This window comes from Phycodurus eques, chromosome 8 (assembly GCF_024500275.1).
Source record: "Phycodurus eques isolate BA_2022a chromosome 8, UOR_Pequ_1.1, whole genome shotgun sequence".
NCBI lineage: Eukaryota > Metazoa > Chordata > Actinopteri > Syngnathiformes > Syngnathidae > Phycodurus > Phycodurus eques.
The window spans coordinates 26,239,473-26,253,298 of record NC_084532.1 but is presented as its reverse complement, the minus strand read 5'-3'; the positions used below and the strand labels follow the sequence as shown (position 1 = coordinate 26,253,298).

The 13,826-nt window shown below is 45.3% G+C and overlaps 2 protein-coding genes and 3 non-coding genes across 6 annotated transcripts in view; 2 read left to right on the top strand and 3 right to left on the bottom strand.

Moving 5' to 3' along the window:
• Window positions 1–32, bottom strand: part of trnap-cgg (transfer RNA proline (anticodon CGG)) — a 73-nt gene extending 41 nt beyond the window's left edge. Inside the window, exon 1 of the tRNA in view lies at window positions 1–32. This exon is cut by the window's left edge and continues 41 nt beyond it. This is a non-coding gene — a tRNA (tRNA-Pro).
• crocc2 (ciliary rootlet coiled-coil, rootletin family member 2) overlaps window positions 1–12,226 on the top strand; it is a 77,541-nt gene extending 65,315 nt beyond the window's left edge. Inside the window, 14 exon segments of the mRNA XM_061683071.1 lie at window positions 1,561–1,720; window positions 2,680–2,817; window positions 2,819–2,848; window positions 4,117–4,450; window positions 4,514–4,641; window positions 5,950–6,061; window positions 6,124–6,278; window positions 6,775–7,197; window positions 7,469–7,618; window positions 8,748–8,948; window positions 9,096–9,209; window positions 9,402–9,581; window positions 10,920–11,027; window positions 11,029–12,226. Coding sequence (XP_061539055.1) covers window positions 1,561–1,720; window positions 2,680–2,817; window positions 2,819–2,848; window positions 4,117–4,450; window positions 4,514–4,641; window positions 5,950–6,061; window positions 6,124–6,278; window positions 6,775–7,197; window positions 7,469–7,618; window positions 8,748–8,948; window positions 9,096–9,209; window positions 9,402–9,581; window positions 10,920–11,027; window positions 11,029–11,091 — 2,296 coding nt within the window. The 3' untranslated portion in view covers window positions 11,092–12,226.
• On the bottom strand, window positions 500–572 carry trnap-cgg (transfer RNA proline (anticodon CGG)). The gene has a single exon. It is a non-coding gene; the product is annotated as a tRNA-Pro (tRNA).
• On the bottom strand, window positions 1,224–1,296 carry trnap-ugg (transfer RNA proline (anticodon UGG)). The gene has a single exon. It is a non-coding gene; the product is annotated as a tRNA-Pro (tRNA).
• The window catches only part of sned1 (sushi, nidogen and EGF-like domains 1), a 41,226-nt gene continuing 38,399 nt past the window's right edge, over window positions 11,000–13,826 (top strand). For both annotated transcript variants that reach the window (XM_061683062.1, XM_061683061.1), the window contains exon 1: window positions 11,000–11,007. The gene's annotated coding sequence lies outside the window, so the exon portion shown is untranslated. The remainder of the gene's footprint in view (window positions 11,008–13,826) is intronic.

Here is a 13,826-nt window from a genome sequence, read left to right as displayed (position 1 = left end):
AAGCGAGAATCATGCCCCTAGACCAACGAGCCACAAAATTTCTTTCTTGACCCCTTTTTGAGAATCATGCCACGAGACCAACGAGCAAAATGTCACCCCGTTTTGTCACATGGGCCACCACATGACAAATGCCAGAAACGGTCAGAGACGGCCTTAACCGAGGGGCTCGTCCAGTATTTGAACCCGGGGCCTCTCGCACCCAAAGCGAGAATCATGCCCCTAGACCAACGAGCCACAAAATGTCTTTCTTGACCCCTTTTTGAGAATCATGCCACGAGACCAACCAACAAATAGTGATCCCGTTTTGTCACATGGGCCACCGCATGACAATTGCCAGAAAAGGTCTTATCATAGGGGTTCGTCCGGGATTTGAACCCGGGACCTCTCTCACCCAAAGCGAGAATCATGCCACGAGACCAACGAGCAAAAAGTCACCACGTATTGTCGCATGGGCCACCACATGACAATTGCCAGAAAAGGTCAGAGAGGGCCTTAATATTGGTCTCATCCGGGATTTGAACCCGGGACCTCTCGCACCCGAAGCGAGAATCATGCCCCTAGACCAACGAGCCACAAAATTTCTTTCTTGACCCCTTTTTGAGAATCATGCCACGAGACCAACGAGCAAAATGTCACCCCGTTTTGTCACATGGGCCACCACATGACAAATGCCAGAAACGGTCAGAGACGGCCTTAACCGAGGGGCTCGTCCAGTATTTGAACCCGGGGCCTCTCGCACCCAAAGCGAGAATCATGCCCCTAGACCAACGAGCCACAAAATGTCTTTCTTGACCCCTTTTTGAGAATCATGCCACGAGACCAACCAACAAATAGTGATCCCGTTTTGTCACATGGGCCACCGCATGACAATTGCCAGAAAAGGTCTTATCATAGGGGTTCGTCCGGGATTTGAACCCGGGACCTCTCTCACCCAAAGCGAGAATCATGCCCCTCGACCAACGAGCCACAAAATGTCCATCTTGACCCCTTTTTGAGAATCATGCCACGAGACCAACGAGCAAAAAGTCACCACATATTGTCGCATGGGCCACCACATGACAATTGCCAGAAAAGGTCTTATCATAGGGGCTCGTCCGGGATTTGAACCCGGGACCTCTCGCACCCAAAGCGAGAATCATGCCACGAGACCAACTAGCAAAATGTCACCCAGTTTTGACACATGGGCCACCACATGACAATTGCCAGAAAAGGTCTTATCATAGGGGCTCGTCCGGGTTTTGAACCCGGGACCTCTCGCACCCAAAGCGAGAATCATGCCCCCTAGATCAACGAGCCACAAAATGTCTTTTTTGACCCCTATTTGAGAATCATGCCACGTGACCAACTTGCAAAATGTCACGCTGTTTTGTCACATGGCCCACCACATGACAATTTCCAGAAAAGGTCTTACTATAGGGGCTCGTCCGGGATTTGAGACCGGGATCTCTCGCACCCAAAGTGAGAATCATTCCACTAGACCCACGAGCCATAAAACATCTGTTGACCCCCTTTTTTGAGAATCATGCCACTCGATCAAATGACATTTCTTCCTGGTATCAGCTTGAAGCGAGCAGTGGAGGAGCGTGAGCAGCAGGTGTCTGTCTTGGAGGAGCACAATGTCTCCATGCAGCGGGAGGCGTTCACACTCAGGAGTAGCATGCGGGAGATTGAGAAGTCACGGCTGCAGACACGCCGACGAAACCAGGACCTGCATAGACAGGTCAGAATGTGAAAAATGAATTGTAATATTCCTAAAGTGCATCTGTGCAAAGTCAATAGAGCAATCATGACAGATATCTCGATAGATACTTCATTTATCTCTTGAGGGAGATTGAACTGTCAAAGCAGCAGTATTCACACGTTTACCATTTTTCATTATCTTTACATGAACTAAAACGTTATTGATTTCCAGGATAAAGTCATATCATACATTCAGTTTAACGGGTGGTGGGGGAGGGGAAGTCATATTCATAAGTGAATTTCATTCATACAACTTTATTCTGACATTCTGACTTTTGTTCTGGAAATATGCCTTTCGTTTCTAAATTGAAGTTGTCAAAAGTATTTCGGTCTGGGGAGCCCTTACAAGTTAGACTGCAAGGTGAACAAATTATTATTCATTTTAAAGATGTAGTGATTTGAGAATTAAGTCAAGTTTTTTTCAAGGCTAAAAGGCGGCAATCTTACAAGAATAAAGTCAAATTTTTCGTCATATTATTATATCAAATTCAATGTTTAACAAGGAAAGCAAATTATTTTGCAGACCCCCAATAACGGCTCGGAGACCCCTGGGGCACCCCAATTTGAGAACCACTGCTTTAAGGTACCCAGCCGGTCGTTTGTGGACGGCCGTCTCATTTGCGCAGCAGCAAGCCCACAATGCATCTGGCATATATTTCTAGCATGTCTTGCTTAGAATGTCTGAGCCAGGGGTTTGTCCAGCCACTGCAGATCAAAACTGCTGGCACTGTGTTTTTGGAAAAAAAATCTGGAATGTTTAGGACTAAGTGACATTAACATCGCCAGAAATTATTACTCTACGCTGGGTTTGCACTCATATTTAACTTTACACCTTCGTAAGTAAATACACTCACATTGCCTCCCATATCCTCAAATGATGTTTACCTTTTCGAAATCGGCCGGGGGTAAAAACCCTAAAACAGGTGTTGTTTATCGCAGGTAAAGGTCATGGAAGGTGAGAAGCAGCGTCAGGAGCAGGAGCTGAAGCAGCTGCAGGTGCAACTCTGTCAGGAGGAACAGCAGCAGGAGGAAGCGCAACGCCTGGCCTTCGACCTCAAGCGGAGAGTGTTGGAATGCCGAGGCTGCCAGAGATGCAGCCAACAATCAGGTTATGCCCATCTTTGAAACTTTTGTGCTCAAGGGCCACATTTGTTTTTTGAAACTGAAGGATGGGCTTGGTCATTCATAGATAAGGTTAAAAAAAAATAAAATGATAAGGTTAAAAAAAAAAAAAATGTAAAATAGTTTATTTCAATAATAAAATTATAATTCATGCAATTTTTCAAATTGTATTTATAATTTGATTATAATCAATTTACAAATTATTTGTTCAAACATTTTGAATATATGTGTAAAATTATTAAAATTAGTTTTAATTTATCATTTTGGCGGCACGGTGGCCGACTGGTTAGAGCGTCAGCTTCACAGTTCTGAGGACCCGGGTTCAATCCCCAGCCCCGCCTGTGTGGAGTTTGCATGTTCTCCCCGTGCCTGCGTGGGTTTTCTCCGGGCACTCTGGTTTCCTCCCACATCTCAAAAACATGCATGAATTGGAGACTCTAAATTGCCCGTAGGCGTGACTGTGAGTGCGAATGGTTGTTTATTTGTATGTGCCCTGCGATGGGCTGGCAACCAGTTCAGGGTGTGCCCCGCCTCCTGCCCGATGACAGCTGGGATAGGCTCCAGCACGCCCGTGACCCTAGTGAGGAGAAGTGGCTCAGAACATGGATGGATGGATTTATTATTTACAATACAGTAATAATCAATAAACTGTTCAATTATTTAAATAAAATTTAAAAATGATAACACTATTTGATTTACCGACTTAGGGAATATGGAAAAATTTATTAAACAAATATTACAGGACTCTTGGTAATGTGAACACTCGATTGGCAATATAGAGAGACCATAATTTTTTTATAATAGTTTTACTCACCACACACGCTTTAAACACACTTAAACCTATTGAAACACTCTTACGCCTAATTATTTTCAATAAAGTATTAAGTATTCCTTAAAGCCTGCTCTCACTCTTGCTGACATGAAATGAAAAATGTAAAATCACATATTTATATTATTTTAAGCCAGTGTAAAATTCTGCATCGTTTGAACATTAACACTGCGCTTAAATAAAGGGGACAAAAATACTTCACTAATGATTCGATTCAAATATATTGCACATAAAACTAAAATAAAATGTGTACCCTAATAAATGTTTAAAATACACGGTTCTTTAAGATTAAAAGCAAATGTATTGAACTTAAAAGTTAAATGCAACTGAACTGTCCTACGGCAGTGATTCTAATGGGTACCGCACTTTGAGAATCACTGTGCTTTACCACCAAGTGTAATGGCAGCTCTGTTATTCTTGATCAGGCGTCATCCCTGCAGAGGCGCGTGTTGGAGCTGGAGGTGGCCGAGCGTCAGAGCTCGGAGCTCCTGCAAGTCCGACAAGCGCAGCAGCAGCTGGCCGCCCAGAAGCATCGCGAACAGGCCGCCCGGCTGCAGCGGGCCCTGGAGGACGCCGCCCTCCAGACAGGGGAGGTGAGTGCCCGGCTGGGTCACGCCGAGGCCGCCGCTTTGGACTTGGAGCATCGGCTGGGGGCGAGCGAGGCCCTGCGGTGCGAGTTGGACCGCAAAATATCCGCGGTGGGTTCCACGCTGCGCCGTCTCCATCTGACATCTCCCAGGAGGAGACTTCCTCGTCAAGGTTTGTCATGTTGCTTGTAAGTTTACATGCGGCTGTCAGGAGGTTTACACACGCTCGCCACAGGCTCGGCGGGAGACGGTGTGACCGGCATCTCCACTTCCTGTGCTGACGATGAAGAACTGGACTTGGACTCCATCCAGGCTGGCCTGCAGGAACTCCAGAGAGAACTCAGGGACACACAGAGAGAAAGAGTATGTCTTCACTCCTTACCAGTTCTTCTAATCCTAAACTCTAATCCAGGCTGTAAAGCATGTGTCATCCAAAAACTATTTTATTTCTAAAAAGGTCATTTTATATTATTGTAACAATATACACAGTAGTGGAACGGTGGATGACTGGTTAGCACATCTGCCTCACAGTTCTGAGGACCGGGGTTCAATCCCCAGCCCCTCCTGTGTGGTGTTTGCATGTTCTCCCCGTGCCTGCGTGGGTTTTCTGCGGGCACTCCGATTTCCTCCCACATCCCAAAAACATGCATGCTAGGTTAATTGACAACTCTAAATTGCCCGTCGGTGTGAATGTGAGTGCGAATGGTTGTTTGTTTATGTGTCCTGCGATTGGCTGGCGACCAGTTCAGGGTGTACCCCGCCACTCGCCCGAAGATAGCTGGGATAGGCTCCAACAGCCCGTGACCCTTGTGAGGATAAAGCGGTACGGAAAATTGATGGATGGATGGATTATACACAGTTTGAACATTGACACTGTGCTTAAAAGGAAAATAAAAGAAACTATACTTAAGTAATGATTAAATTCAAATGTCCATCCATCCATTTTCTTCCGCTTATCCGAGGTGGGGTCGCGGGGGCAGTAGCTTTAGTAGGGAAGCCCAGACTTCCCTCTCCCCAGTCACTTCCCCCAGCTCTTCCGAGGGGATCCCGAGGCGTTCCCAGGCCAGCCGAGAGACGTAGTCTCTCCGGCGTGTCCCGGGGCGTCCCCGGGGTCTCCTCCCGGAACACCTCACGAGGGAGGCGTCCTGGAGGAATCCAAAACAGATGCCCTCATCTGGCTCCTCTCAAAACGGAGGAGCGGTGGCTCTAGTCTGAGCTCCTCCCGGATGACCGAGCTTCTCACCCTATCGCTAAGGGAGAGCCCGGACACCCTGCGGAGGAAACTCATTTTGGCCGCTTGTATCCGGTATCTTGTTCTTTCGGTCACGACCCACGGCTCGTGACCACATGTGAGGGTAGGAACGTAGATCGACCGGTAAATAGAGAGCTTCGCCTTTCCGCTTAGCTCCTTCTTCAGTACAACGGACCGATACAAAGTCCGCATTACTGCAGATGCTGCACCGATCCACCTGTCGTTCTCCCGTTCCATTCGTCCCTCACTCGTGAACAAGACCCCAAGATTGAACTAAAATGTATTTCGCACAAAAGTTAAATAAAAATTGCACCTTAGTAAATGTTAAAAAACATAATTATTGAATGCAAATGTATTGAACTTCAAAGTTAAATACAAATGAATTGTAGAAAGAGTCTATTTGTTTTTTTTTACTTTAGGATGAGTCCAAGGCTCAGCTGGTGATTCTACGCGAGCAGGTCTCAGCACTCCAGGACAAGTCGACCAGTGAGGTGACCAAACTGCACAAGTCCCTGAAGCAGTTCAAAGACGGTAGGGAGTGGATGCACGTTAACAAGAGCGACTTAAAAATTCAACACAATGATCATTTGCAGGAAATCGGGAGATTGAAGAGCAACTGCGCGAATCCCAGACCTCGCTTTTCCGGCACCGGGAAGCAGCCGAGCGAGACAAGACGGGCCTGGAGGAGGAGGCGGCTCAGCTCCGGTCTGCTCTGCTCGCTTCCCAGGCCGAGTCTAACTCGCTAAGGGTGTGTATTCACAGAACAGTCAGCAGGATTAAGCATCACTGTGTAGGTACATGCAGGACCTCTCAAAAGTTAGTACACCGGTCACATTTTTTTAAAATGACTACAGGAAATACAAAAAACACTTTGGTCACTATTTGGATATTTTCACGAGGGGTTTAGGGATTTACTCACGTTTGTTGCTCGCGGTTTTGACATCAATGGTTGTCTGTTGAGTTATATGGCGGTATAGTCAATATACACTGTTGTACTAGCTCTACACTGACTAGTTTGCATTGTAGCGAAGTGTTGTCCCATGAATAGATATCATAAAATATTTACAAAAATGTGATGGGTGTGCTCACTTTTGTGAGACACTGTATATGTAGATGTATGTGCAAGCAAAAGGCAGTAAGAATAGTCAGCAGCATTGTATGTGGTGACTACATGTGGATCGATAAATACCATACACAGTTGTGAATGTGAACATTTTAGACTGAAAATTGTAATGATTCTATAGGATAAGCTGGACAGCTCCCAGGCCGACGCACACTCGGAGCTTGCAAGACTCAAAGAGGCCCTGGAGGATGCCCAAAGGAACTCGGTCCGCCTGGAGCTCATTCGGCACTCCCTGGAGGACGAGCTGCAGCTCGCCCGTCAAACTGCATCCGAGCTGGAGGCGGCGGCGGCGACGTTGCGGCAGAGGCTGGCCAAGGCGGGGAGGAAGCTGGCCGAGAGCCAGGCTTCGCTGCGGGCCGGCGAGGAGCGGCAGAGCGCGGCGCTGGCCCGGGCCGAGCGGCGCCAGGGCCAGCTAGGAGAGCAGGTGCGAGCGGTGACCGCCGCGCTCAGTGAACAGCGCAGCAGCGAGGGGGCGCTGCAGGAGAACCTGAAGCAACTGCAAAGAGCCATGACTGACAGCGAGATTGAACGACGACTCCTGCAGGTCCTCCGTTACCTCCATTTACAGTTATACACTTGGGTTTATTTTTTTTCTTCTTCAATTAAACGACTGATTCCTTTTCATTCTAACCTGAAACGTGAGCCCTTACCCGAAATCCTAACCCACACCCCTGAATATTTGAAGGTTTGCCAGTGTAAAACGGCTTAAAAGACAAGGGAGCTTTGTCAAATTTTTCCCTTCGTTTCAAGATCTCTTGAGCATTGACACTGAACATACCCTGAGCGAGCTTTGATCCCGACATGTGACATCACAGGATCGTCTGGACGAAACCCGAGACGCCCTGGCGGAGAGCAAGAAGCTGAACCACTCTCTGACAGAGCACAGTCAGACCCTTCAGAGGGACCGGGGGGACTCTGAGTTGAGGAACTGTGAGCTGGACAAGCACAACAAGAGCCTGCAGCAGGTCAGCCACAGTGGTACTTCCACTAGTGATAGGATAGCATGTTGCGTATTTTACCAAAGCACCTAACTGACAAAGGTATTCTATCTTAATGCTGACGCATAATGGGAAACACCATAGACGGGCTAACAAAACTAGTATCGATATCAGGGTAGTTATAAATCTTAAAACTGCAGATATAGACTTGATACACCAGTGCGCTGTAGCAGCCCAGCTAACTGACGTGCCTCCGTGTCAGCCGTGTTGCAGAGGTCAACGTTCCCATCAAAGGCAATGCACGAACATTGAATTTAAAGGTCCCATATTTTACAAAACCAACTTTTTCTAGTATTTGGGATGTTATATTGGCTCTATGGTGCCTCAATAAACATTTAAAAAATCCCCCAAAAATATTTGTACCTATGAAAGGTTATTCCCAGTTCCCTTGTTTCGATTGTACAGGGTTGTGTGCAACTGTATACGGCCCAATGTGCCATTATCCTTGGTTTTTCGGTTTTCTTCCATCCGCACACGTGAGATGACGACTCTGACCTTAGCTTAACTTACATTTGAACACAAATGGTAGCAAAACATGAAGAAAGCATATGACAATACTCAAACGCATGTATTCTTTATCCTTTGCGAAAAACGACTTATCATTGCAGTGGTCTTTTGGGTTTCATCAGCAAACCTTTTTGAAGTATGTCTGTATGTATTATACTGCCCTCCGGTGGCCATGGTGTGCACACCAGAAGGAACAGCACGATGCCCATTGAATTATCGTAATGCACAAACTGTTTAATTATTTGCATTCTATTTAGTTATATTATTACTGTATGTTTTTATAAAATACAAGACTGTTGGGCGCTGTTTTTCTTGTTTAAAAAGCAAAAAATATTGGCTTTTCTTTGGAAGGCTGGAACGGATTAATGGCATTTCCACTCATTTCAATGGGGAAAGAGGATTTGAGGTACAAGTCTTTTGAGTTGCAAGCATGGTCACACAAAGCACCATTGTAACTAACTATGCAACTAACCAATGATGTTCATTTAATTTCTGTTTCCTTTAGTTTTGTAAAGGCAAAATATTTCGATTGCATACCTAATGTTGTGAGTAGCATGTATAGAATTGTAATTGTTTGTGCCCCCCACAGAGTCTGAAGCGGCAACAGGCGGCGCAAGAGGCGGCGCAGAAGAACGCTGAGCTGCTGGAGAACAAAGCGACAAATCTGGAAAGTAAGGTGACGAGCCTACAGGTGACACTGCAGCAGCTACAGCGGGAAAAGGCCGACACGGAGAAAGCCATGACCCGATTAGGAAAAGACAAAAGCGCTCTCAGGAAGTCGTTGGAGAAGGTGAGATAAGACAAAAGGCAGCAGGACTAGTCAGCTGCATTGTAAGCACGCAGCATGCATTATTAACTTACTGATTGTTTTCATTTGCTTTGTCGTTGGCATTATTTGGGGGATTCTTCCTTCACGTGTGTGTTGATGTGTGGTCAGGCGGAGATGGAGAGGCTGAGGACGAAGGAAGCGGTTGCCACGGAGACGCATCAGGCGCTGGTCTGCCTTGAGCGGCAGCTGGTGGAGAGGCAGCACCAGGTGACAGCCCTGCAGGTCAGCACCACTTTTACTTTGGATGTTGGACAGATGATGTGGTATGCTTTGGATCATGAGCTGTCTCTTTTCATCAACATAGGATGGATTGATGGATGTCAGACACATGATGCTTTGGATCATGGACCACTCCTCATGTACTTACACTATTTGGTGTGTATTTTTGTGCACGTGTATGTTCCATGTGTTCAGGCGCACGTGGGCCAGCTGGAGCAGACTCAGGCACAGCGCCTCCTGGAGGCGGCGACGTGCCACCACCAGGAGCTGGACGACGCCACGCAGCGGCTGCGCAACGCACAGCTGCAGGCCCAGCAGGCGCAGGAGAGCCGTGAGAAGGCCCACCGCCAGAGGGTCAAGTGTCTGGAAGATCAGGTACGTGTGGATGGACAGTGAACCCAGATTAATTGACGCGCCCCCAAAATTGTTTAGAATTGCCAATATTAATACAGTACAGTGAACCCCCACATCAGAGGGTGCTGACTTCAAACTGTATATTTGTCGCACATAGTTGAACTTTACTGTAAAACTGATACATAAAACAAAAAAAACGAAACATTGTACATTTAATTAGCAAAATGTTTACCCAAAATGTAATGTTGTCTCACGAAATTCTGCTAGTTTAATGCTAACATATAATGCAAAACCCCAGACAGGCGAACGGAAATTAGCATCGATGTTTTAGTAAATCTTCGAACAGTTGCCACACGGGCAACAGCAACACATACAAACAGAACATACAACAAGTGTACACACCCTTGTTCAAATACCAGGGTTTTGCGAGTTAAAAAAATAATAATTAGGACGAAGATATAAGCGGTACAGAAAATGGATGGATGGATAAATTATTTCAAAACCTTTTCCACCATTAATGTGACCTGCACAAATCGCATTTTTACCTGCCACCGTTTAAGATCTCTCTTATTAGCCCCAAATAAAGTTCAGATGTTCGAGTAGGCTTTTCCTGACATTTTTCGCTCTTTTAGCAGAAGCCTGAAGGTTTCGTGCAAACATTCTCTGCTATTTTGAACTGTTCATAATTCTCTCCATCCTGACTTAGGCCCCCGAGTTCCATCTGAAGAAAAGCAGCCCCCAAGCACGACACTACCATGCTTCACTGTGGTTCTTTATGTATTTTTCTGCTAATGAGCAGTGTTAGTTCAACCTTGGTTTCATTGGACCATAACAAAATCTCCCACATACGTGTGGGAAAATGTGTTATGGTCCAATGCAATACTTTTTCGCCCTAATCCCAAAAGGCGCATACACAACATTGCTCATCACCAAAAGAATTAACACCATACCTACAGTGAAGAATGGTTGTGGCAGCATCACGCTTTGGGGCTGTTTTTCTTCAGCTGGAACAAGGGCCTGAGTCAAGGTGAAAGGAATTATGAACATTTCCAAATAGCAGTCAGCACAAAACTTTCAGGCCTGCGCTATAAGTCATTTGTCAGGAAAAGCCTGTTAAAACAGCTGAATTTTATTTTGGTCTAATCAGAGAAATTTTAAATGGTGGCAGGTGTGTGCTGATTCAGCCTTAGACAAGACGGAGTCATCATATCATACTTGAACATCTTCAATTTATTTGGAGTTAATCGGAGGCATTTTAAATGGTGACAGTTGTACTGACTGCTATTTAGAGGGCATTTGAAGCAAAGCGCGAATAAGCGGGGGTAGACTGCAGTCTCTGAAGGTGTACCTGGTGCGCAGGTGTTCACGCTCAAGCAGCAGCTGGACGAGGAGACGCGGAGGCGACAGGCATCCGTCCATAAGATGCTCCGGCCGGGCGTGCACTCAAGTATGTAGCGCCCGCAACATGCTGGACTACAACAAATACACTTTTGTTTATGACATTAGACTGAGTGGACCCCAGAATGGATGATTTCTTTCCAATTTCCTGTGTGACAACTGTTGCGAAATCCCAACATTTTGCCGTAAAGTGGTGCCTTGAGATGTGAGTGACCCAACGAAACGTCATAGACGGCCAAACAAATAGCATCGGTGTCGCAGTTTTATAAACCTTTCAGGCAGGGGTCACCGACCTGGTGCCTGTTCGAAAAAATAGCTCGTCAGTGATGGGACTTTGTGATTTTCTAGGAATGTTTTAGAAGTGACCATTTGAAAATGTAAACACTGGCGGAGATTTATAGAAATAAAATGTTGCATATTGGTATTTGTGTTTTCAAATTATTGTGACAAATCGTGAACACGATCAATGTCTTCACAGATATGAATATCATTAGATATTAATAATAGCATATATTAGGAACATAATTAATGGTAATTTGAGCACATTTGTTTTTTTTCAGAAGTATGTATCAAACTGGTAGCCCTTCAAGTTAACCAGTACCCAAGAAGTACCTCTCAATTTCAAAATGGTCGGTGACCCCTGCTTTAAGCAATGGCTATTTGAACACAAACGGTTGAGCAACACATTTACAATCGACAGATAACAATAGACTGGCAAATATTACCCTCTGCAAATAACCATTAATATTACTGCGGCTTACTGAGAAGCTGTGACCATCTGCATATAGCTGTATGTTTGCATTATATTGCCTGCAGGTGGCCATGGCACACACACCAGAAGGAGCAGCACAATGTCCATTGATTGACGCAAAACTGCTTTTTATAAAGTACAACCTTATAGAGTTCTTTTTTTTTTCTTCTCAAAAAACACGGTACAAAATTGTTGTTGCTTTTTTGGGGGAAGGCTGGAACGGATACATGGCTTTTCCATTCATTTCAATGGGGAAAGATAATTTGAGATATGTTTCGAGTTACAAGTGAGGTCATGGAACGAATCAAACTCGATCAATCTCGAGGCACCAATATATTGATTATTAATTATTGAATATTAATCATCATTATCATGATCAGTCGTCCTCATCACGAGTCGTTTACTGCACTAAGGTTGGAAAAACTATCAAATGGACATTGAAGGGAAAATGGTGTTTTTTTATTTATTTTGTTTTAAGTCAAATTATCTTGGCACGTCTACCACATTTACTGTTCTTTGTGGGGTTTTTTGGGGGGTTCTTTTTTTTTCTTTTTGGGGGGATGGTCTTTGGGGTATCTGCGGGCTGGGATTCCATGTGGAACAGAAGTGTCTTTCACAACACACTGACTCATTAAATAAAAAAATAAAAAAATGCATGGATTTGGTGTTGTGGTGGCTGTGAGAGGATCAACTGCTGACAAACCACGAAAGCGTGTGTGTGTGTGTGTGTGTGTGTGTGTGTGTGTGTGTGTGTGTGAAGCCGTTTGTGCACTTATTCAATATCCTTAATATTCAACTTAAGGTTCACGTACTAGTACGCTCTATCCTCTCTTGTAACACTATTCAACACACTAGCAGAACAAAGAGGACGTACTCGCAGAATGATTGTCTTCCTAGTAAAGTTTCTCGCTACTAATGCCACTTTTGGCCGACTAGTACGCAATCAAACTTTAGTAGTAAGCTACTGACGCAACTAGTTCCAACGAGTAGGCATGTGTCACACACTAGTAACCTCCTGGACACTACTTTAAGATCAAAGTAGTAGTAGTAGTGAAGCGCTAGATGTTAACTCGTAGAATTTTATGTCACAAGTAGTACTAGTAGCACGCAGATATCCACTCGTGAAGTTTTGCCTCACTCGTAACATGTAGTTGTCCAACTACTACCAAAGTTGTCTTACTCGTGAGGACAAAGAGCGTACTAGAACATAGACCTTAAGTTGGATATCAAGGATCTCGAATAAATGCTCAAACGCCTCTCCATAGTTTTCTAGTAAGGTTTCATTGCGTACTAGTATTTCACATCACAGAAATGTCCTACCAGTTGCGTGTTGTCGTGCACTAGTAGTGTAATTGCATACTAGTAGCACACAAGTTGCAAACTAGTAAGGTAATACAGAATGCTGTTTGAGCATTTATCTGATATCCGTATTACTAGCCCATAAGTAGCATTAGTAGTGGATAGAATGTTACTAGTAAGACAGTCAGTCTACTAGTTGTTGTACTAGCGAGCTGAATTATCTAAATAGTAATGACACAGAACGCCCTAGTACAGTGACCTTAAACTGGATCTCAAGGATATCGAATGAATGCTCAAATGGCTTTTATTCATGTGCTATGTGTGTGTGTGTGTGTGTAGTGTTTCAGCACGCACACACGGACACACATTTCATGAGTGCACCTCCTTGTGCGCACACACTTGTCCCCTCAGCGGCTGGGCAGGGCTTCAAGCGACTCTTTGATTACCATAGTCCCGCCCCCGGCCACGCTCCGGTTACCCGCCCCCTGCGTCGCCATTGGCCGCCACCGGCTAATTATGCAAGGTGGTCTATGCCCGCTTTGGGGGGGCGTAGGTGTGGCCAAACAGTGAAAGAAGTCCTTTAGCGGGCTTAGAATAGAGCGCTTTTATTGAGGATATCTCACAAGCTCAGCCATCAGGGAACCCTAAGAAAAAAACAAATTACAGGATTGTTTAACCCAAACCCCCCACTCCCCCCCCCCCCCAACAACAACAAAAAAAACCTGCTACGGCTGCTGCTCTGTTCATTCCCAGAGCAAAATGTGAGGAATCCCCAATATTCCTCACACACTGCAGAGCTGAAAAACCGGCGTGAGACT